Source organism: Acinonyx jubatus, chromosome D4 (genome assembly GCF_027475565.1).
Source record: "Acinonyx jubatus isolate Ajub_Pintada_27869175 chromosome D4, VMU_Ajub_asm_v1.0, whole genome shotgun sequence".
Taxonomy (NCBI): domain Eukaryota; kingdom Metazoa; phylum Chordata; class Mammalia; order Carnivora; family Felidae; genus Acinonyx; species Acinonyx jubatus.
Window position 1 is genome coordinate 53,293,531 of NC_069391.1, and position 25,555 is coordinate 53,319,085.

Genomic DNA, 25,555 nt, shown 5'->3' on the forward strand with positions numbered 1-25,555 from the left:
TGCTCAAGTGCCCTAATTGGTTGGAGGCTGTTGTATTCAGCAGTGAAGTTTTGGAGCTCACATTCTTTTTTTTTTTTTTTTTTTTTTTTGCTGGGTCTTTGCTTTATTTTAATTCATCAGACAACTGAAGTTAAACAGATCTTGTTTTGTACCATCTTTTGTATGACATATACTCCCTTTTGTATTTTTTTTTCAATATATGAAGTTTATTGTCAAATTGGTTTCCATACAACACCCAGTGCTCATCCCAACAGGTGCCCTCCTCAATACCCATCACCCGCCCTCCCCTCCCTCCCACCCCCTATCAACCCTCAGTTTGTTCTCAGTTTTTAAGAGTCTCTTATGCTTTGGCTCTCTCCCACTCTAACCTTTTTTTTTTTTTTTTCCCTTCCCCTCCCCATGGGTTTCTGTTAAGTTTCTCAGGATCCACATAAGAGTGAAAACATGGTATCTGTCTTTCTCTGTATGGCTTATTTCACTTAGCATCACACTCTCCAGTTCCATCCACGTTGCTACAAAGGGCCATATTTCATTCTTTCTCATTGCCACGTAGTACTCCATTGTGTATATAAACCACAATTTCTTTATCCTTTCATCAGTTGATGGACATTTAAGCACTTTCCATAATTTGGCTATTGTTGGGAGTGCTGCTATAAACATTGGGGTACAAGTTGGAGCTCACATTCTTAATTGTTATGCTGTTTAGGCTAGGCTTCATGAAAGCATAGTTTCAACTTAAATTTTCTTAATGGAAATTTCTTTAAAAAGTCCTGAATATTTCAAATTATTCTGGCTCTTTGGGGCTTTGGTTTTACGTAGGTGTCACATACCATAGAAAAGCCGTTACGTGCAAGCTGACATCTGCAGTCCTCCTTTGGGGTTTCCTGACTTACTTTGTGTGTGTGTGTGTGTGTGTGTGTGTGTGTGCGCGCGCACGCGCGCATGCTCATATAATTCTCTGGAAATATTTCTAGAAATGGAATTCCTGGTTGAAGGGTGTATGCATTTACTATTTAACATTGCCACATTGCCCTCCAGAAAGGCTGTACTGGTTTAAATTTCTACCAACAGTGTTTTGCTCTTTTACTTTGCATTTGCCTGTTGGTGTGGTTGAGCATCTTTTCGTGTGCTGATTCATTTTTATTTCTTCTTTTGTGACTTGTTCATATACTAATGTAAGTTTTCATTAGTTTTTTTGTCATCGACTCATAGGAGCTCTTTCTATAGTCTGTGAAAAAGAGCACTGCAGCCCCCAGCAGGTGTCAGATAGGAGCTAGCCTGTACCCAGTTCCCAGGTCCACGTATTCTCCGCTTAAGATATCTCTGAGAGCACCACTGTCAGACCAGGTTATTCTGTGCCTGTGATGGAGTGAGACAAAAATATCACTTTACAATCCTATCTGAGCATAGATAAAAACAGGAACACCATGCAAATCACAAAAATGACCAAACATCCCCCTTTCCAGCTAACTCGGGAGCCTGCTGCTGGTTTACCATATACAGCTTTTAGATCTGTTCCCGATTGATTTCTATCAAGTGATTTGCATTGGGAATTTTTTTCTTTGTGTCATAGAACTTTTGCAAGAAGTTTCTAAAGCATAATAGTCCTTTCTGTGCCCTACAGCTTAGATGCTGGTGTGTACATAACTATAGCCTGCTTTGATCATTAAGGGTTTTAAGGAAGGGTAACTCACTGCACTTCTTTCTGCAGGTTTAAGGGGGTAGAATTGGTTTGAATTTGTGGTAACTAGGAATCTCACCGAATTGCCATTTTTCATAAAATCTCAAATATGAGCTTGCCTTCTTCCTCCTCCTCTTCTTTTTCTTCTTCTTCTTCTTCTTCTTCTTCTTCTTCTTCTTCTTCTTCTAAGTTTATTTATTTTGAGAGAGTGTGTGAGCAGGGGACAGACAGAGAGAGAGAGAGAGAGAGAGAGAGAGAGAATGAGAGAGAATCTCAAGCAGGCTCTGCGCCCTCAGCTCAGGGCCTGACATGGTACTCAAACTCACAAACCATGAGATCATGGCCTGAGCTGAAACCGAAAGTTGGATGCTTAATGGACTGAGCCACCCAGGTGCCCCTTTCTGATAAAAGAGCCTATTGATAAAAACAAAATTAAAAAAATCATCATATAACTATTCCGTTAAGTATTAAGTTGAGGTCTTAACATTGTTAGCAACAAGAAACTGTTAGAAAAAAAAAATAGAGTGTTATGATCTTAGTTTTCAGTGCCATAGAGATAACTTTATTGTCACTCAAATGTGTTTTCCTCATTTCCACTACTTCCCTGTGAGAAGCTGTTTAAACAATATCTTTATCATATTTTAAAATTCATTTATCTCTAAAAAGATACTAATTATCTTGCTTATTTCAGACCCTTAAAAATATGAACTGTCCTACCAGGAAAGTTAGAAAAATATTTTCAAGCAAAAGCATATTTGCTTTTGGTCCAAAAACATTCTCATCTGTTAGCCTATGAAATGTAATTTGCAATGAGAAATCATTAGTTTACATTTTTGGTGCTGTCATTCAGCCATATGGCCTTTAAATGAATGCATTTTCTGCATATTGGATTGCATTGCTGGACTGTCACATGCTTTTAATGATATAAAAGAGCCATTAAAATATTTTCTGTGTTCCTTCGCAGTGAAGTCCTTGGAAACATTTTATGTAAACAATTGGCAGATATTTTAAAATGTTTCCCTTTACTTAAATATAACAACACAAATGTATAGCAAATAACAATTGTTTATAGTATCAGTTAAAAGTATTCTATTTATTTCTGTATTTGTAACCTATTATCTGCCAAAAGAACTGAATGCCGGGAGATGCTTAAATGAATGAGTACATTTTTTCAGTAAAAACCTAATATACTATATATATTGAATTACTTCACGGTATAAAAGGGAAAAAGGCATATCATGAAACAAGAAAAGAGGGAATTACATGCACTATACTCCATATGAGGAAAGCTAAGGAGAATGATCTCAGAATGTCGTCTTGAGATCTCTAGCAACCAAGGAAGTAGTTTCTTTGTTGTAAAGGACATTGAGTAACCTCACATAATTGCGAATGGTTTTTCATTCTTCCTCATTAGGAAATGATGTATGTCTGGAATGGTTTTCCAATAGTGAGCAAGAGAAAAGACCTTTCTGAAAATCTGTTGGTAACTGTTGAAAAGTCTGAGGCTGCTTTACAAAATGAAAGTAAGTATGAAAAGCAAAAGCCGGAAATCTTTTCTTTCCTCTCTTTCTTTCTTCTTTTTTTTTTTTTTTATAACCACTTTCCTGTCCTTTCCCTGTGCACATCTGCCCATGTTAATTTGTATGCATCACAAGGACATAGCACTTGGGCTGCAAGGGTCTGGGTGATTGCAGTCAGAAGAGGGGAAGAATGACACACACTGCAATGTGGACGAGCCTTGGGGGCACGGGGTCTAAAGGAAAGATGCCAGTTGCAGAAGACAGCATAGTGCATGACTCCATATATATGAAATATGGAGAACAGGTAAATCTATAAAGACAGAAAGTGGACTAGTGGTTGCCTAGGGATGGGAGAACTGGTGTGTGTGTGGGTGGATGTGTGAGAGAGAGAGAGATAGTTGAAGGGTATGGCATTTCTTTTTGGAGTGTTGAAAGTGTTCGAAGATTGTGGTATTGGTTGCACAACTGTATAATATACTCAAAACCAGTGAACTGTGTGCTTCAAACGGGTGAATTGGACCGTGTGTGAATTGTATCTGAATACGTCCGTACCTGAAAAAGATGAACAATTATTTTGAGCTTTAGAGCAGCACAAGGCACAAGTGTACTTCTGGTTTTAGTTTGTGACTTTCCATGCCTCCTTTTGCTCTGTGATGACTGTTATGTTTTTGCAGACAGAGATTGTTTTCAAGTTGAACTTTTATCACAATTTAATTTTTCTAGTGATAGCTGTTGGTTGTACTGGAGGCCCCTCTCCAGTTTGCTGAAAGCTCCATTTCCTGGAAGCAGCTGGCATAGTAGAAGGGGAATCAGGCCATCTGGGCTTACAGCCCCAGCTCTGCGGCTGTGAGACTCCGGAAGGCATACCTCATCATTCTAGGCCTCTGGTTTCTTTTAAAATGGGATGATGATATTCCAAGATACCCAGATGAAATCCAAAGTTTTCTTGTTCTGACATTGCCTGATTTGTTATCTTAAATAGAGGCTTTATCTTTTGATGAATGATTCTATTAAATGGCAACCTTTGTAAGTGTTGCTCCTGAACCTCCTCATCGTTCAGGTATTATCCCAAGATAACGGTCTTATCCTTTGGAATGTCCTTTTTTTTTTTTTTTTTTTTTTAGGTTTATTTATTTATTTTGAGAGAGAGAGTGGAAGCACGAGTGGGGAAAGGGCAGAGAAGGAGAGGGAGAGAGAGAGAATCCCAAGCAGGCTCTGCACTGTCAGCGCAGGGCCTGATAGGGGCTTGAACTCAAGAACCGTGAGATCATGACCTCAGTTGAAGTCGGCTGCTTAATGGACTGAGCCACCCAGGTGCCCCTCCTTCAGAGTGTTCTAACCACAGAAGTAACATGAAAACTTCCGTGGTGATAAACATGGCAAAGGGCATAGAAGTTCAAGAAAAGTTAGAGAAAATTATAACAGTTAACTCCCATTTCATAACTGGAAAAAGATGGGCACTGATGGAGTGGTTAGCCCCATACTCAATATATTCTCCACATGGGGAATTAAATATTGAACATAGCTCCAGGGATGAGGACCTCATTTGGATCATTTTTGTATTTGGAGCAACAGAATGAGGTTGAAATGTTAAATGAGATTTTCTTTATGGTTAAAAAATTAAGCACATAATTTTGATTGATAGACGTAGGTGAAAAAAGTCACCCATACTTTTGCTACTATAACACAATTAATTTAGGATTTTAGTTTGTCCCATCCTAGCCTTAGTTTTATAGTTGTAACCGTAGTGTGCCTGGATGTGTACTAATTTACTTTTTTTTGCACTTAATATATCATAAACTTTTAAAAATTGAGGTATAATTGGCATATTACATTGTGTGAATGTCAGATGTGTACCATAATGATTCAGTATTGTGGACTCTAATGCAACACTAAAAGTCTAGTTAACATTTGTTACCATACACAGCTACAAAAAATTTTTTTTGTGTGTGTTGAGAACTTTTTTTTTAATGTTTATTTATTTTTGAGAGAGACAGAGACAGAATGCGAGTGGGTTAGGGGCAGAGAGGGAGGGAGACACAGAAGCAGAAGCAGGCTCCAGGCTCCGAGCTGTCAGCACAGAGCCCGATGCGGGGCTTGAACTCACGAGCTGTGAGATCATGACCTGAGCCGAAGTCGGACGCTCAACCTACTGAGCCACCCAGGCACCCCTGTGTTGAGAACTTTTAAGATCTGTTCTCTTAGCAACTTTCAAATATGCAAGTATTATTAACCATAGTTACCATGTACATTATAGTCCCATGATTTATGTATTTTATAATGGGAAGTTAATACCTTTGACCCTCTTAACCCATTTCTCCCACCTCCCATGCCCCACCCCTGGCAACCGCCAATTTATGAGCTTGTTTTTATTTTGTTTGTTGTTTGTTTTATTTGTTTAAGAAAAAAAAGTTAAAAAAATTTTTTTAATGTTTTATTTATTTTTGAGATAGAGACAGAGCATGAGCTGGGGAGAGGCAGAGAGAGAGGGAGACACAGAATCCGAAGCAGGCTCCAGGCTCCAAGCTGTCAGCACAGAGCCCGATGCAGGGCCCAAACTCACACACTGCGAGATCTTGACCTGAGCCGAAGTCGGACGCTCAACCGACTGAGCCACTCAGGCGCCCCAAGAAAAAAATTTTTTTAATGTTTATTTATTTTTGAGAGAGAGAGAGGCAGAGCTCGAGTAGGGGAGAGGCAGAAAGAGAGGGAGACATAGAATCCAAAGCAGACTCCAGGCTCCTAGCCTGTCAGCACAGAGCCTGATGCAGGGCTTGAACTCATGAACCATGAGATCATGACCTGAGCCGAAGTCAGACACTTAACTGACTGAGCCACCCAGGGGCCCCTGTTTGTTTTAGAGTCCACATATAAGTGAGATGTATGGTATTTGTATTTCTCTGACTGACTTATCACACTATTTAGCAAAATGCCCTCAAGGTCAATCCGTGTTGTTGCAAAACGGCAAGATTGTATTTAGTTATTGAGAGAATATTGAGATGAGAGAGAGAGAGAGTGCGCATGCCATGAGCATGCACACAAGTGAGGGAGGGACAAAGGGAGAGAGAGACAGGGAGGGATGAAGGGAGAGAGAGGAAGGGATGAAGGCAGAGAGAGAGAGAGAGAGAGAGAGAGAGAGAGAGAGAATGAATCCCAAGCAGGCTCCATTCCCAGCATGGAGCCTGACATGGGGCTCGATCTCATGAACTGTGAGATCATGATCTGAGCCAAAATCAAGAGTTGGAAGCTTAACTGACTGAGCCACCTGGTGCCCTGAGATTTTATTTTTTATGGCTAAATAATATTCCACTGTATGTGTCTACAACATTTTCTTTATCCGTTCTTCCATTGATGGCTTCTATATTTTGGCTATTGTAAATAATGCTGCAATAAACATGAGGGTGAAAATACTTTTTCAAGTTAGTGTTTTCACTTTCTTTGGATAAATACCCAGAAGTGGAATGTTCAAAGATTGTGGTATTGGTTGCACAACTCTATAATATACTCAAAACCAGTGAACTGTGTGCTTCAAACGGGTGAATTGGACCATATGTGAATTGTATCTGAATACATCCGTACCTGAAAAAGATGAACAATCAGTTGAGCTTTAGAGCAGCGCAAGGTACAAGTATACTTCTGGTTTTAGTTTGTGACTTTCCATGCTTCCTTTTGCTCTGTGATGACTTATGTTTTTGCAGACACAGAAGATTGTTTTCTCTTAGACTTTTAAGTTGTTGTTAAATGGCTCTTAGAATAATTTCAAAAGCTTCATAGCCCTGCATGGAGCTAACATAGCATAATTTAATCAGCTCTTTGGTATTGTTGGGCATTTCGGCTGATTTTAACATATTTAAATTAATTCTAGGAGTGCCTGGGTGGCTCAGTTGGTTAAGCCTCTGACTTCAGCTCAGGTCATGATCTCGTGGTTCATGAGTTCGAGCCTCTCATCGGGCTCTGTGCTGACAGCTCAGCCTGGAGCCTGCTTCGGATTCTGTGTCTCCCTCTCTCTCTGCCCCTCCCCTGTTCGCACTCTGCCTCTCTCTCTCTCTCTCAAAAATAAACATTAAAATTTTTTTTTAAATTAATTCTAACTTTAGATTGACATCATAAGGAGAAGAAATATAGAAGAGTGAAAGCTGAATCAGTGGCCTGATTTGCTAACAAGGTCAAGGTTTCAGGCAGGATAGTTGAAGAAGCCCATAGAATAAAAAGCAGTGATGTTCTGAGGTCACAGACAATACCCCATCCACTTACCACAAAGAGCTATTCTGCAAATATAAACTGGTAATCACGGGAGATGAGATAAATGGAATGATCTACTCCACTATCCACACAAAGGTCATTTGCTGATGGAGGGTGAGTAATACCATTTCCCATATTAAAGGAAGAGTTTTTATAAAGAACCATGGTTCCTTTTCTCTTCTTTTTTCCTCCCCCTTACTGAAAAGTTTTAACATAAAAGCCCCTTATGAGCTGGAGGTTAGATAGAGTGGCTGAAATACTGAGGTATTTATCTTCATGGACTGATGATTCTTTGTGATTTCTGGGCCCCATGGAAACAAGTGGATGAAAAGACTCAAGAAACTGGGATCCAAAAGAGAAATCCAAAGTTTGTACTATTTAACAGAGAACCAAAGGAGCGTATGTAGAAATACAGACTTACAGACTCACTATGTGGACGTTTTAGACTTCCTCTGTATGTTCTAGATGTTCCGTCACGAATATATTTTCTACTTAGTTTCTATATATAGAGTTGTATTAAACTTCTTTACTATTGTTTTCACAATTACATCTTTACATCCTTTTAATTTTGTTACTAAATTTTTTAATGTTTATTTTTGAGAGAGAGAGAGAGAGAGAGAGAGAGCAAGCAGGGGAGAGGCAGAGAGAGAGGCAGACACAGAATCTGAAGCAGGCTCCAGGCTCTGAACTGTCAGCACAGAGCCCGATGCAGGGCTCGAACTCGAGGACTGTGAGATCATGACCTGAGCCGAAGTTGGACATTTAACCAACTGAGCCACCCAGGCGCCCCTCCATGTGACCCATTTTTAACTGTACAGTTCAGTAATGTTAAGTATATTCACATAGTTGTGCAACCAGCCTCCAGAACTTCTCAATACCCATTAAAAATAACTCCGTTTCCCTCTCCCCATAGCCTGGGGCAACCACACTTCTACTTTTTGTTATGATGAATTTGACTACTCTCGGTTGCTTGTATGATGGAATCCTACATTATTTGTCCTTTTGGGACTGGCCTATTTCACTTAGCATAATAGGCCTCACCATACATCCATGTTGTAGCATGTGTGAGAATTTCCCCTTTTCAAGGCTGCGTAATATTCCATTGACTGTACACATCACATTTTGTACGTTTGGATTGCTTCCACTTTTTGGATGTTACAAATAATACTTCTATGAGCATGGGTTTGCAAATATTTTTTTGAGATTGCTTTCAGTTCTTGTAGATATATACCTAGAAGTAGAATTGCTGGATCATATGGCATTTCTATTTTAAATTTTTTGAGGAATTGCCACATTGTTTTCTCTAGTGGCTACACCATTTTGTATTCCCCCCCCAGCAGTCTGCAAGGTTCCAATTTCTTTATATCCTCCCAATACTTGTAATTTATGGGTTTTTTTTTGGTGGCTGTTTCCTTGTTTTTTTCTTTTTTCTTTCCTTTTCTTTCTTTTTTTTTTTTGGCAGTAGCCATACCAATGAGTGAGTGTGAGATGATCTTTACTCTTCAATGTGAAAGAATTCAAAAAGGAAAAATATTTCTTTTTTTATTAAAATGTTTTTTAAATGTTTATTTTATATTAGAGAGAGAGAGAGAGAGCACGAGTGTGAGCAGTGGAGGGCAGAGAGAGGGGGAGACACAGAATCTAAAGCAGGCTTCAGGCTCCAAGCTGTCAGCGCAGAGCCCGATGCGGGGCTCAAACCCACGAACTGTGAGATCATGACCTGAGCTGAAGTTGGATGCCACCCAGGAGTCCTGAAAAATACTTCATTTTGATTTGAGTGTTATGTCAACATAAAGTTACATCATTTTGAAATTTAGATGAAATGAAACCACATGAAAGTTCACCTTAAAAAATGAGATTTCACAAAATGCACCTTTGTAACATCCATTTGGGCTTTTAAACAAATTTTAGTATTCATTTTTGTTCAACTAATTTGTCTACTTTAAATTAACTTGCTCATTTGAATACTCTTAGATTTTCCATATTAGTTATAGAATTATGATAGGCTAAGAAAACATTGTTCCTGCCAGTAGGGGAATTATCTAGGATTAAAGCCCACACATCTACAAACCAATTGGGAAAATGGGTATGTTTTTAATAAGTGCATATGTAAAAACCAGGAGGCGAAGGAAAACCTCTTTTTATTAAATGGAGACATTTGTAGACTATCCCCCCACACTGCCCCCAGAAAAGTAGACCAGCTTGTTTCTTGTGTTTTCCCATAAACAAAAGGGTTTTGGTTCAGTACAATGAATTCTGATACTTGAATGTCTATCCTTCGTAGTACCACGAGAGCCCGGGACCTTTATATAGTAAGAGGTCCTGAGGGACTATTGAGTTTTTCTCTATTTGAGCAGTCTCTTCAGCCTTTACGTCAAAGCTTCTTTGGTCCCTTACTAGTTGGGGGACAGATTTAAAGGAGTTAATATTATGTATCAGACTATGTATGTGCAGTGCAACAGAGGTTTAGAAAACCAGACTGTTCTCTCCATTCGTTCCTTACTCTTTTTATGATCCGTTGAGATGATGGGCTTAGAGATATTTAAGCAGGGCTAGGGGAAGCTCAGACAGATGCACCGTACTTTGTACAATTCTGTTTTTGTATGTGTTCCCTCTGGGTTAAAAAAAAAAAAAGTTTTCCTTCCTGAAGATTATCTTTGCCAGATTTTATACATGAAATTTATGATAATTTCTTCCAGGTCCATTGTTTTATGCAGGAAAATGACCAGATTTCCATCTCTGCTCCCTCATCCTCCCCAGTAGTGACCTTTCAGTAATTAAGCTCTTATCTTTCAGAGCAAGGGGAAAAAGATCCAAAATTGAAAAAAAAAAAATGAAGTTGTAAAACTGAGGTGTTGGGAATCGAATGTGTTTCTGCTTCTCTTCCTCTTGGCAAGTGTCTCTGAAGTAAAAGATGACAGAGGGTACAGTTGGTGTTCTCGTCTGACAATGCAGTTATGAAAGGCTGGTTATGGATGCAAAGGGAAGGATAAGGTTTAATAAGAGAAAAACCCTTGTTAACACGCGTGGAGTCAGTGTCTGCTATTAATTCTGTTAGTGTTCCATTGGAAATCTAACTGAGCTCATCATGTAGCCAGAAGTTGGTAGAGTAGTTCTGCTTTGACTACTTGCTTTGTGGAATTATATAGCAAACATGATCAGGGTTACATAAAAGGGAAAATGCTACTCGATGGCTTTTCACTTTCTAAATCTATTCTTAAATTTTTCCTTTGGTGCATTTCAGCTGGTTTCTAAAAAGTTCTGTGTGAATATTTTTGTAGTTTCGGCTTCAAGCTTTCTTTTTCCTCAGCCTGCCCTCTGCTTTATTAAGTTAAGCAGATCTTTTGTGATGAAAATGTGCTTTGGCAGCATTATTGGATATTTTTCTTGGAATATAAAATGGAAATTGTGTGTTGAAATGTTCATCTGTGAACTTGCCCATGAGGTTGAGAATCATGATAAAGCATTCCTATTTTAAGGGAAAATAATCATCTGACAGTGTTCTGTGGCGAGGAAATAGTGGTTTTGCTAAGGTTTTTGGAGGAATGTGGTATTTTTGAGCCCATTTTCCATATCCTTAATTCATGATCTAAATAAAAGCTAAGTGTGGCTTTACTGGTACTTTAATTTTCCAGCAAGATTTGCTGTTCCTCAGCAAAACCATCACTCACTGAGCACTAGAATTTTATAAGACAAACTTTCAAAAATGCTAATACAGAACTCAATAGAATGCATAAAAATGATACTAAAAACTAGCATCCAGTATGGTCCCTAAGGGTTCGGTTCTAGGCCTGGGAAGATATTGCTTCCTGTATGTATATTTCAGTGAGCATCCATGCTTAGAAGCATGGATATGTTTGTGTGTGGGGGGAGGGTGGGTAGGGGTTGAAAAATAGTTCTTAATTTTAGTAGGAAAGGTAATGTGATATTGATACCTGTGATTTTTCTTGGTGAATGAACTGTCAGAGCTTAGAAGCGAGAGGTGAGTGTCAGCTGTTTTTAGCACCTAGAGGTAAAGTGATCCCCTTCCAGTTGGTTGAGTAGCATCATTAACCTCCCATAAACAAGCAGTTTACTAACTAAAACACCAGCGTGTGTTGGTGCACCTGCCTGGCTCAGTTGGAGGCATGTGCGAGTCTTAATTTTGGGGTCATGAGTTCGAGCCCCATATGGGGTATAAAGATTACTTAAATAAATAAAACTTAAAAAAAAAAACCAAACAAATCCCCAAGCCACACCAGCGTGTGTTGATGGTGATTTCTGAGGTTTGTACTGGAAGGAGGAGGATCTCAATATGAGGACTCCCAGGCCTCACTGGTTTGGTTGACTGCCCCTCCAGTCCCCTGTGTTTGTGGTCACAGCTGAGCGTGTAAATTAGCAGTGTGTCTTTGGAATGACTTAGTTGCAGTAACTTGCAAAACCCCCCGAATTCCGAAGTGGTAGATGTGAAATGGCTACCTTTGTCAGGTTGATGGCACGCATAATATGATTCCTTTTGTTTAACATTCTGTAGCCTTGCACTGTAGGAAGGCAAAGGGTCGTTTTCAAAAGGGAAAACGTGGTGAAAGAAAAACCTTCACATTAGCCTCAAGCAGTTGCAAGTTTTGCGAGGGTTTTAGGTAACTTACATGCACTTCAGAACCATTTTGCCTAATTTTATGACATAATTTCCCCCCAAAAGAACATAACCTGGGAGAATTGATAAGTTGTAAACAGAATGATCTGGAGAGGGCATTCTACTTCCTGAATTTTTAATGGGTGGGAAGCCATCTGCTTCTCCATATGGAAGTGTTATCCGCTTATGCGTGAAGCCAGCACAGTTAGACGCCAGAACCACAGGACGAGGCAGGCTCCTTGCTCCTCACTGCTTTACCTTTTATAGGATTAATAAAGCTCTTGCTTCATTTAGAGTTCAGGTTTCCTGTTGTTACATCTAAGGTTACATAACTCCAAGAATGAGCACCTAAAAAAATATTTTTTTTTTTATAATACATATTTTTTTAGGATCTCAAATATTTTTTTAAAGTTGATTTATTTTGAGAGAGAGAGAGAGTGAGCAAGCATATGTGTGTATATATGTTGGGGAGGGGCAGGGAGAGGGAGAGAGAAATCCAAGCAGGCCCCTTGCTAACAGTGCAGAGCCCGACGTGGAGCTCGAATCCAGGAACTGTGCGATCATGACCTGAACCCAAACTAAGAGTTGGAACCAGCCACCCAGGCACCCCTGAGAAAAGATTTTTAAGTGGATAGAGTGAACCCCTTAGTAAATTGGTGTATTAATGTAGTGAACTCTCTATTCTTTTAATTTAAAATATTTTCATTGTATTTTATTAAGTGAAACATAACAAGTGCTAAAAATACTTCCCTGTGTTTAAATGATACCTCTGAGGAACACCTGGGTGGCTCATTCGGCTAAACTTCCAACTCTTGGTATCGACTCAGGTCGTGATCTCTCGGTTCGTGAGTTTGAGCCCCACGCTGGGCTCCATGCTGACAGCAGGGATCCTGCTTGTGATTCTCTCCCTCTCCCTCTCTCTCCACCCCTCCCCCACTGGTGCTTTTTCTCTCTCTCTCTCTCTCTCTCTCTTTCTTAAAATAAATAAATTTGAAACAAAGATCCCTCTGAAACCAAATAGCTATTAGTTCTGCCTCTTAATTACGATTTTTAAGTGTTCCTCCTTTTGTGTGTGATTTCTGCTTGTTTTGCTTTAAGGTTTGAGCGACTACTCTGTGGACGACGAGTGCCTGGTGAAGCTGCTGAAAGGGTGCTGCCTGAAGAACTTGCAGCGGCCCTTGCAGGCGGAGCTGTGCTTCAACCACGTCATCCAAAGGTACCGACAGACAAGGAAGCCAAGCGGCGTGTGCACCGTGGTTTCCAGGAAGTTGCTGTGAGACAGTGATGGGTTATCTCCCGCTGCTAACATTTTCCTCGGTGTTCCCAGGGAGAGAATCCAGTAGTGTTCTCTTCGTCCTTTGAGAGCAAAGCTATAGACCAAGAAGAACATGGCTGTATGCATTTCCACTGGGTAGTTTAAGCAGAACCCTAAGTTCTGTGAAAACTAAACGCTGTTTTATACGAGAATGTAGGAGGACTGGTCAGGACAGGTGTTCTGATAAGAGGGAAGCGACCATGTCTCTTTCCCAAATAAGTAATATACTGCTTTAAGGAAACAAAGAAGTATCCCTTGAGTTCTATTTTACTCGTGTTCCTGGAAGGATCAAAAGGATGACCCATTTGTGCTATGTGTTACGTTTATCGAATCTATAGTGAATTGTTGGCTCACGTGTTTTGTAATTTTGGATCATGAGCTCCCCTCTTTGGGGTTTTGTCTTGAGATGCCTCTGAGGCTAGGATTGAAGAAGAGTTTCTCTAAAGTGATTTTGCTTTTATTTCTGCCAGATGCCCTCAAAGCAGTTTCAGCCCAGGCCCACTTTCATGTTAATATCATTGCTTAGAGGTCCTTGGATCGTTTGAGCCATGTAAATTTGTTTTTTGGTTTTTTTTAATGTTTATTTTTGAGAGAGAGAGAGAGAGAGAGAATGTGCGAGGGAGGGGCAGAGAGAGAGAGAGAGAGGGAGACACAGAATCCGAAGCAGGCTCCAGACTCTGAGCTGTCAGCACAGAGCTTGACGTGGGGCTGGAACTCATGAGCCATGAGATCATGACCTGAGCCGCAGATGCTCAACCTACTGAGCCAACCAGGCACCCCAGGGCCATGTAAATTTGAATTGCAAATTCATGTGGGGGCAGGCCTATTGGTTATTAATTTCCCAAGGAATGTGTTTTTTTCCTTCCAACCTGGAGTGCAGGCCAAGGAGCCAACTTCCCTTGTCTTCCTACTATGCTGGGGAGTGGGTTTTTCCAATCTGCCCTTTCTCTGATGGAGTATGGCCCCTGATTTATACAGAGGACTCAGTCTCTGCTCTTATGTGGGCATAAGGCCTCATCTCCCACATGGACATTGAGATATAAAGCCCTGGTTGATTAAGGCTGAAGCATATCCCAGTGCTGCTTAGACATCATCTACACACTTAGAGTTCTGACTTTCTTTTGTTGTTAGTTTGAGTCTTTTCTATGTTCTTGTGAGCCTAGCTATGCATTTGGAAGGGCGTTACTTATATATATTTTTTATTGCTTCCAGATGTTTTATGGTCAGATTTCATAATATTGCTGAAAACAGAAGTGTTGACAACTTCTTTATTGACTTTTTTTAGCCTTATAAAACTTCACTGTATAAAATAATACAATGTTCTTATATCTAAATGGAATCATTTCCTGAACCTGTTCATCTTTTTTAGGAGGATGACCTTGTGTTTTCCAGGGTTAATCTTTGAAGATCTGCATACATTCATCTTCCTAAGGGGCGTAAACAATGCTTAGTGCTGGATTTAGATTAAGGATTAAAATTAAAGTTTAATATATTCAAAGCATATTACTTATTGGTATAGTTTATTAAGTTCTTAGACTTTATAATGACAGTTCTGTCTGGTAATAGGCTTAGTGCTGCACCTGTTTTCTGAGGAATGGGGAAAGTACATGCATTGAAAGGGAACAATTCATCTCTTCTGTTAAGACTTAATCACTTTTCATTCATTCTTTTAGTGAAAAGCTACTGAAGTATGACCACTACCTAGTGCCATTTACTCTGTTTGAGTTGGCCTTTTTGTACAAAAGCCAAGGGGAAATTGACAAGGCCATAAAGACCCTAGAAACTGCAAGGTAAGTGGTGATGGCAGCTTTTCCTGCTTGCTATAGAGTCTGGAATGTCAATACCAGTATAAGAGCAGCAGTAATGTTATATACTTAGAGGTTAAAACCTTAATGAAAACTTAGTAATGATGTTACGCTCATGTGTTTTGCTGTAGTTGTGCTATTTCTAACCTTTTTGACTCTGTGACTATTTACAAATATTGTGATTGTGGGAATCTGTATGACAGATTTCGTTTTGTTTTTTTTTTTAAGTTTTATTTATTTTGAGAGAGAGAGAGAGTGAGTGTATATGCATGTGCGAGTATGGGAGGGGCAGAACGAGAGGGAAAGAGGGAATCCAGGCAGGCTTCAGTGTGGAGCCTGATGTGGGGTTTCAGACTCACAAACTATGAGATCATGACCTGAGCTGAAATCAAGAATTGGATGCCTAGCCTACTGAGCCACTGAGGCACCCCTATATGACCGATTTCTAACTTATTCTCTTTTGTATTGGGGTTGGCAAACTCTATAAAGGGCCAGATAATAAGTATTTTTGGTTTTACAAAAAATTAAGGTCTCATTGCAACTATTCAACTGTATATGAAAGCAGTCATAGAAGATAATATGTAAATAAATGGGTGTGTCTGGATTTGGCCATTATTTTGGTCATGATTTGCTGACCCTTGGTATATTCAGCCATATCTCTCATTTCCTTGAAGAGCCAGTGATTTGAAGAAGCCCTCGGAAGCTCTCCCTGGCTCTCTTTTCCTTTTGTCTACTGTGGTAATTTCAAAGCACTTTCATTTCTGCTAGACAATGGCTCTCAGACTTGTGATCATGGCTCACTTAGCAGAGACAAAACCTCTGTGGTCTGTTTGACCACAAACCTCTTGAATGCTTCTTACAGTGGAAAAAGAATGACATAATAGCTTTAGGCTATAAACAGCTTAGTGATTCATTGGTTTGTTCATTTACTCAAGTTCAGCAAGTATTCACTGAGCACTTATTTTGTGCCGGACACCAGTAAAGGCTCTAGACAGACAACTATACATAAGCAGGCAACTTACTTAGAGGGAGATGTTGAATAAACAAATAAATAAGAAAAATAGCAATGGTACATGCTTTGCTGAGATTTACAATATGGTACAGAGTCCCTGGGTATTACTTTAGATTGGGTCGAGTCTGGGAGGTTTCCTCGAGGAGGTGATATTGTAGTTGAGATTCGCATAATTAAAGCCAGTCTTGAGAAGATCGGTCACCAGAAGACTGGGTGGGGAGCATTCCTGGCCGAAGCCACAGCTAGGAAACCTCTAAACTGGGGGGTTGAGCCACTAGGTAGTAAACGATACTTTTCACTGAAATGAGATATACTTAGAAGAGGAGAAAACATACTTCTGTTTGGACCATGGTATTTTGAAGTGCTTGTTAGGTGTCCGTGTGGAGATGGTGAGTTGGCAGTACAAGCATGGAGTTCAGTGCAAACGTCAAGGCCAAGTGTAGAGATTTCAAAGTCACCAGCACAAGAGACAGTGATATTTGAAGCCACGATACTTGATGAAACCATTTTGGGAAAATTATAAAGCTAGAGAAAGAGGTCCAGCGCAGCGCCTTGGGATATGCCATCATTTTAGAGATTAAACAATAAGATTCAGAAGAAGTGGCCAGTGAGTAAGGAAGACATCCAGGAAAGCCAAGCAAGCAAAGTGTTCCAAAGAGAAGACAGTGGTCAGTTGTGATCATGGCTGCTGAGAGGCCAGGCAAGCTGAGTCCAGAGAACTTGGCAGCATGAAGATCAAGTGACTTTGACCAGTGAGGGGAGAAAATGGAGTCAGCTGCTTCAGGCCATTTTCAGGATGTTTTGCTGTGAATAAAGCATAGTAATGAGGAAGAAGCTTTGGGGGCATCATGGAGCTGAGAGAGGCTGCTACTGCTGCTGCCTTTTTTTTTTTTTTTAAAGGGTGATATCTGAGTGAGTCACTTTTAAAGCTAATTTGTTGAGAGTGAGAATGACTCATATTTCAGCTGACATGTATGTATCTTCAAATCTAGCTATTGGAAAATTAGAGACTATAATTACTGTCGTTCGAAGTATCCGTTATTTGGACACACTTGGTGTTACCTAAGGAATGCACAGTAAGACAAATTTATAATGATGAAAATAAGACTGGTAAGTCACCACTAAACGGGAAGACCATCAGCAATCGAAAGTCACCATCAGCTCAAGCCAGTGCTGATGATGCCTCCGTAAACGGACTTCCCGGACATCTCGGGACTGTCAGCTGTCTGCACTTTCCCTCATGTAGTTGGAGCTTCGCAAAGTTGCCAAAGTTAGTGGCCAGACCTTTAGGAAACTTTCCAGTCACATCCTTTGGTAAACTCTAGTAAGAAGTTGATTCAGTTTATGAATAATAACCCATATTGTGAATAAATAATAACCCTTATGATGGTTACTATTAAGTAGTTCTTAGACCTGTGTACAATGAAGAGCTATAGAAAGAAATGACTGCCACTGAAAGGAAGGAGTTACAGCTTGCCCATGGACCAGGGCGGTGTGTGAAAGCAGGAGCCCAAAGTCGAAGCCATTCTGTTGTGCTGATTCTTAGCAACCCTAGCAGACAGAAGTGACCATGAATCATCTAATAAACAGAGTAGTCAGCGAATCCGTGGATTCTTATGGCCCCTTCTGACCTTGTCACACAATAATTATTGGCCAAACCATTGTTACTTGCCTGTGGAGAATAGGAGTAATTGTGGTGTCACCACATCATGTGGCTGTCTTTGTTGTAGTTGTTGCATGAGCGTTTCAGAATGATTTTTTTTTTTTTTTTGAGGGGGTGGGGAAGTGGTGATTGATGATGTTCACCCGAGGCTGCCTTAAAAATTCCTGGTTTAGAAAAGGAGCTCAACTATTTAGGAATAATAGTTCACAGAATTTACGAAACCCTCTTCATAAGCTTCTTGCCTCGTTTGTCAATGGCTTGCTCATTAAATAGAACCTTGCTACTCAAAGTATGACTTTCAGATCACTGCCAGGAGACTTCTAGAAATATAGACTATTGCCATCCTCCTTCCCCCACAGGATCAGAATCTACATTTCCCCAAGATCTGCTGTTAATGCCTATTCAAGTTTGGAAGCAAATAAGTAATGAAGATGAGAAGAAGGGGAGATGGTGGTATTGCCCTTGGATATGAAGGAATTTTGACATTACGATTTTATTGTTATTGTCTTTAGAAACAACTACAAAGATTACTCCATGGAGTCCAGACTACACTTTCGAATTCAGGCAGCTCTTCACCTGTGGAAAAAAACTTCCTCAGATTGATCAGAACACGAAGGATGGAGTTTTCACTCAGCACCGGCATCTGCTGTAGATCAGGCCTTTCACTAAAGTGGAAAAGTGATCTTGCGAATGAGAGACAAAAAACTAATTTTATTGTCAATATTTTCTATCATCTCTGTGGTTTACTGTTGATCTGTGTCTGTGTGTGTTTTTTTTTTCCTATGAAACGATGTTCAATATCGAGTACTGTCTAGAAAATTCTTACATTTTGCCTCTCCGAAAAGAATTTCATACTAGATTTGAATTGGAGAGTGAAGAAGTCTTTTAAAGGACTCACAAAATAATGAAGTCTAATTAGATTATTTATTTTTTTAATGTGGTAATTAATGTTTAAGTAGCAAATGGCTTATAAGTTGAGCCATTTTTAGGTTTGTTGGTCAGAGATATTTTGTTGCCTAGTATTTAATGTAAGAGGGGAAATAAAAATCACCTACATTCAAAAAAGATTAACAATAACCTGAAGTGTCCTGAATAAGACAAGCAGTGGGTGTGAATAGGGACAGGATAATGTCCTTAATAGGATGAAGGGAACTATATCTAGAAAAGATGGTGACATATTAGGTTTTGTTTTGTTTTGTTTTTTATTCTTCATGTATGTTAAAGGTAGTGACATTTTTGAGAGACTACCCTTTTTTTTGAATGTGCTTAAGTCTGTTATAATAACAAAATTCAAAAAACTAAAGGGAAGAAAAGTCATATTTTAGAAATTATCCTCAACCTTAGCAATGAGAGTCTACAATACATATGTTGGTTATTTTTGTCTATAGGAAGTAAATTTCCTGCTGCTTTAAACGATATGTAAAATATCAGTAATTTTTATACTCGTGATGTTGGTGAGTGAGATCTAATTTTCTAATCTCCCTAGCACTGTGATGGTTCCTTGTAAATATCCGGACTGTGCTTCGTCCTTGAACTAGGAAACACAATCAGGACAGGATGCAGCGGAGAGCCTGGCTCTGCTACTGATTAGCAGTCATTGGGGTGACCTTTAGGGAGCCCCCTGCTCTCTGTATCAGTGTATTTTCCTCATCTGTGAAATGGAAAAAGAACAGATGTCTTTCTAGGTCTCTTTCAGTTTTATAACGGTCAGTATGTGTATTAGGTATTTTCAGCAAACGATGTCAAACTGTTCAGCCCAAACGATTTCCACAAAGTGTGTGTCTTATTTTGCAGTCATCACTGTCTGCCTCCACTTCCGCCATTTGTATGTACTGGGGCTAATGACAAGATGGCATCCAGGGCGAGGAAAGACAATTCATGGATCCATAGATCGGGGTTTTGTCCTATTTCTATTCTGTGTTGAAGAATAACTTACATGGAAGCTGGAAGCCTCTGCAGTTTAACGGAAACAGCCCCAGATTGGGAGTCAGGAGCCCGTCTCTGTTAGTCCGTTGTTCCTTGACATGGATCAAGTCTCATCCTTTCTGGGACTCAGTCTCCCCAGTGGGGATAGCAGCACAGTGCTTGGTGCTTGTGACGGCTCAATTAGATAATGCATATGATGGCTTTTTGTAAACTGTGAGGGGCTATGGATTGCTGTAATAATTCTGATTTTTATGCACTGATTACAATATCAACACAAAAGTATTGGCTGAGTTTGTGGTCTCTGATGTAAAATGAAAGAAATGTGTGAAATTCAGACACCTTTAAATTTATTCATGTGTCTGGCATAACCCAGATTATGAACTTGCTCGTTACTGTTTGTTTCCTGCTACGTAATTCTGTACCTAGCAGGTATTTGGTCTTGTTTTCTTATAAGGTACTAATTCTTGACCAATGCTGAGGCTATCTTTCCAAAGGAAAATGATTAATATAACTTGAGTCAGAGTACTAGCCCTTCAGATAGCATGTTGGTAGCTATCATGTGTTATTAATACGAATTACATAGCTTTACTTGAGGTCCAGGCAAGAGGAAATGGAATGAACTATTATTACAATGTCAGCAGTGGAAAATATGTTTAATAATTATTTTGTATATAACTTGAGAAGTAGTTTATAAATCCCTTTGAAGAGCTTTGGTAGCATTATTTTTTTAAAGTATAAACTCCCATATTATATTGTTTTTGTGAGAAGCTGCAGGTCACAGCCAATGTCAGTGAAGACTTCTCTTTCTGGTGTAATATAAAAAAAAATATAAGTTAATGTTGGTTATTTTTATTTTATTTTAATTCTTCACTGCCAAACAACTGTAAAAGAAATTCCTAGCTCCCGTTAAAATTTTTTCCCTTGTTATTTTTTTTCTTATTTTGTTTTTATTTTTCCTTCCTATTCTTTTTATGGTTATCTGGTAATGTGGATAGTGTATCCAATGAATGTTTAAGTGTTGTACTATCATTAATGCTACAAATATTTACCTGTTTCAAGTCCTGTTTAAGATGCCATGGTGGCATCAGTTTCATGTTACATCAGCTAATACTGCATTTTTGGAGTTATTTTGCATTCAGGGTGCTTTGTGAAGAATGAGTGCTGAAGTGACAATATTTTATCTAATGTTTTGAGGGGCATATGTGATGGGTTTGGGCTGCCAATGTGTCTGACAGTTTGTACAATTTGTGTAGTTTTTGGTATAATTTTCTTTCTTTCTTCCTTTTCTCTAAATGGAGAGCCAGGGTTCTGATTAGTGCTGTGTACATTTAAGACTCAAGTAGAGGTTATGCTTTGTAGGATTGGTGACAAGGAAGGCGTGATTTCCGCTTGATAATTAATGGAAGATTAACTTCATCAGCTCTTACATGGACATGTATTTTAATGTGTCTGTGCTTCTTGTGGATACAGGGTCTCAAGGTACATAGGAAAAGGAAGGTCGTTGATTCTGTTTCTTCTACACGTGGGGTAGAAACTGTAGGGAGGTGAATTTCCAAATAATCAGCACCAAGGAAGATTTTTAGTCATTGAAGCAATCTGTCGCTATAACTATCTCTTTTGCAAAGGAGGAAGTTTAGCAGAGCTATGTGTCATTCCTACTTGGCCTGGAAACTTATAGTTGAACTTAGAGGTCACTCTAATGAGTCTTTGATGAGAGCTTCAAATCAGTGCGATGTGTATATAAAGAAGGCGGCTTCCCCCCTTTTGAAGACTAATGGGTCTTTCTTCTCTTGAAGCTACATGTAGATGTAGTTACATTGTGGTAGGGACTAATCGTCCCTACAGTCATCATGATTCTACTTCTCATCCTTCCTTTTAAAGTAGGTCTCCTAATGTTTTCCAATAATGGTTTTTCTTCCTTTGGACACACTGAAAATAATAATTACAAAAAGGTCTTTGTGACTAACTTGAAAGATTTCTGGAGTTACTCTGATTAATTCTTTATTGATTTCCATTTTTACATATGTGTTTTTTCTCTTAGTTATTCTCTCCATATTTACAAATCATAAATTCAAATGCATTTAGTTAAAATGAGTTAAGGAGGATGCCAGCGATCGTTTAGATGCCCTAAGATATTATAATTCATAGGGCCTGGGATGAATCTTGGGAAATTGTCTCCTCCCCTCACTCAACTTCTGGATAGTGGTGTTTCTCCTTCAGTCCTGCTCTGTCTGGCATAGTAACCACTGGCCACGTGAGACTATTGAGCACTCAAAACGTGGCTAGTGGCTTGTGTTGGAATGATGCTGAGTGTTGGGGAGTGCTCCTCTATACATGCTGCGGTTCTGTTTAAAGTAAAGGCCTCCCAAGGGCATGCTTCCCTTGGGTTCTGGCTTTCCCTTGCTGTCTACTGTGATCACCCAATCACTACAGTTACATTTTCAGTTCTGGCTCAACTATATGTATATATATATCTGTGGGGTTTGCTTTTTCTGTTCAAGTGCCCATGAACTTTCATCTCATCATTGATCAGCGTCATCTTTGATCCTTCTCCACGCTCTCAGAGCTCCGTAAATACTGCATCGAGACCATATTTTTAACATTATTCTTTTAATCCGATTTTGTAGACATTCCTTCCTTTTTCAGATGCAGTAGCACAAGCCATTCGAGTTGTGCTCACCTTTGCGATGTTAGTAGATTTTATGATTAAAATAACATTTTCTAAGGTTAACATTATTCTGAAAAATGTGGTAGCCTTTTCAATCCCTGTATATTATTAATGTTTCAACATTGTCTCAGCTATGCTAATATGACCATTTAAGGAATATTAGGCACTAGTTACTCACTTAGAGAATAATTTGGCAGATAGTTTATTTAAAATTATATATTTTATGGGGCGCCTGGGTGGCTCAGTCGGTTAAGCAGCCGACTTCAGCTCAGGTCATTATCTCGCAAGCTGTGGGTTCAAGCCCCGTGTCAGGCTCTGTGCCGACAGCTCAGAGCCTGGAGCCTGCTTCAGATTCTGTGTCTCCCTCTCTCTCTGCCCCTCCCCTGATTGCTCTCTGTCTCTCTGTCTCTCTCCCCAAAATAATAAACATTAAAAAATTTTTTTAAGTTATATATTTTAAGCCTTTTACTGCCTATTATTAATATTTTTAATGTGTATGTTTATTTAAGTGTTACATATTCACATACCTGACATATTTTTAATCTCTTTAGACATGTCTAGATCAGATGGGTAGATCGATAGAAAATAGCTTATAAATACTAAATAGACAATGTTTTATCCTGCTCTTTCAGAAAGGGTGCAGGATTTCCTCCAGATTGTCTCCCCTCCTCCAGACCAGTTATTCACATATTGTTCCTTTTGTATTATTTTGCTTATTGTGAAACCCCATTCCTGCTTCCCCGTTGTTGGTAGTTTTATCTTTTTCCCTCTGCTGTTAGATTTAGTTACTATTGAACTTGAAATGAAGGACACATCAGAATTCATCGTGAGAGCAAATACCCTCTCTGTCGAGCAGTTGCTATCTGATTTTGATGGCGTTGAAGTCCTTTCCAGTCTGTTTATAACTTCAAAACTATAGAAAGAAATGACGCGGGGACTGTGTTGTGGGTTCAGAAGGCTGAGCAGGTTCTTAGCCTGATCTATCCCAGAGGGGTGTGTGGATCTAACTTCGGAAGAAGTCCAAGCCCCATTTTGTCCAGTTTACAAATGTATCAGCACAGCAATACTGTAGGTAGTACGACCCTGCCTGGACCTTACAGTATCCACCTCACTGTATTTAATGCCTACAGATCAGATATTTAATAGGAAATCTCAAGGTACTTTATAATACCAAACTTCATGAAGTAAAACTTGTTGCATATTAATATACAATACACCTTGTAGGTTAATCTAGTAGTTCTTAGAAACATACAATTTAAATGATGAATGTAAGGGATGCTGGCATATCCCAGTGGGAGCTTTTGTTTTATTGCTGCTTAGTATTTTCTAGTAAATTTGTTTTAATTATTGGTAGTCTGTTTGCCATCACCTAGGGAAAAAAAAAAGTTCGTCTCAGTGTAACAGAACTGATGGCCAGAGAAATTGGATACAACGGACATGTTAAAGAATATTGCTTATCGTTTTAGTTTTAAAGCAGTTAGGTTATTTTGAAATGCTGGAAGTTCTTCCTCAATGTGAAGGGATGACATTCCCTGCTTGGGAAATCATAGAGACATATTAATTCCTTCTTATATTTATTGGAACCAAGTGTCCGGGTTAGTAAACGAGTTTAAACAATTTTCATTAATTACTTCTTTTTTTACCTGAAATGATTTTATTCTTCATAGTAGACAGTTGCTTTCTATACAGTGATTTATTTTTTTAAGAAAAGAATTTACATGAAAAAAGACATTATGGTAAACAGTATAAATCTTAGGGTATTGATTTAATGGTTGAAGAAAACAGTAGCGTTGGGTACGGTTTTTTTTCTTTTTTTCTTTTTTCTTTAATATGAAATTTATTGTCATATTGGTTTCCATACAACACCCAGTGCTCATAGCGTTGGGTCTTTGATTTGCAAAAGGAGAACACGTGTTCCACTGATATGTGCTGTCCAGAAAAATTACTTCGTTCTTACCAGCATGTCGCATTCTCAGCTTGTCTAAAGGGGAAAATTTTATAAGGAAGTAGCTCATTCCTTATTATTTTTTCCCTTTGCTAACTGTTGACATCCAAACACCTGAATGAATTACAGCTGAGGCAATCATATGCTAGCGTTTTAAATATTTGTTTGCAGATATTCATAGAACTCTTGAATTTTTTGGTGTAAGTTGCTAAATCAGATGTAAAGGTAAAATATATATTTAATAAGTGAGAAGTATTATTTTATTACTGAAATTTATTTCTAAAGCAAATTTATTTTGTAGGTATTTCACTGAGGAAATTTTACTTTGCCTTAAAACACAAACAAAATCAACCTGTCTTGTGCTCTGCTTACCTAAGAACCCTTAATGTTACCTTGATATGTAGATCGATTTTTAAATTCTTGGAAAATGTGTATTTTTCACTTTTATTTGGATTAAACAAAAATAGTTAGAGGTCATAGACTTTGTAAATCAGTGTATGCTATGGTTTCTTGTTGAATCATCTAAACTACCCGTACGTACTTTATAATTCAATGTTTTATTAGTAAAAATTGCCAACATTTGATCTCCCTCTTTCTCTTCTCGTTTTACACTTGAACTTAGTTTCCTATCTTTTCCATTCCCAGTGGTCACAGTTTTACAGAGCAAAACATTTTTAGAAATTGAAGATGTGTGAGTTCTATGTAAGATGAATGTGTGAGTAGCCTCCATCTGCTGGTCAAATAGACATTGGATCTGGTACCAGAAAATGAAATAGATTGTGGCTATAAAAGCATTTTATCAATATAAGTCAGGCAGAAAGAAGAAAACTGTGAACCCCTGGTATTTTTCATGTAAACACTGTATTCCCAATGAGTATTTGCTTGCCGATTCTGTTAATGTTATCACCCGTGGCTTGTAAGCTAATGCTGATATGACATCTACATTTTCAACATGAAGACAACAGTTCCTGTAGCATATTTTTAACATTAAGACATTTTTGAAAACAGATGTCATCTTTGAAGTTGTATTTTTAAGTGCAAATAAATCCTCCCAACTTGAAAGTCAACACGCTCTATTTCTCTTGTTCCTCAGTATTACAGAACACTCTGCGTTACTAGATGCATGTTTGAATTACCAGATACTCTCGGAATTCTATATTCTC

General features: G+C 38.9%; 1 protein-coding gene across 1 annotated transcript in view; it reads left to right on the forward strand.

Annotated features, from left to right (window-relative positions):
* Nucleotides 1-25,459, forward strand: part of TTC39B (tetratricopeptide repeat domain 39B) — a 128,835-nt gene extending 103,376 nt beyond the window's left edge. The window contains 4 exon segments of the mRNA XM_027047187.2: nucleotides 3,096-3,204; nucleotides 13,157-13,274; nucleotides 15,047-15,163; nucleotides 18,366-25,459. Coding sequence (XP_026902988.1) covers nucleotides 3,096-3,204; nucleotides 13,157-13,274; nucleotides 15,047-15,163; nucleotides 18,366-18,456 — 435 coding nt within the window. The 3' untranslated portion in view covers nucleotides 18,457-25,459.
* The last annotated feature ends 96 nt before the right edge of the window (nucleotides 25,460-25,555 follow it).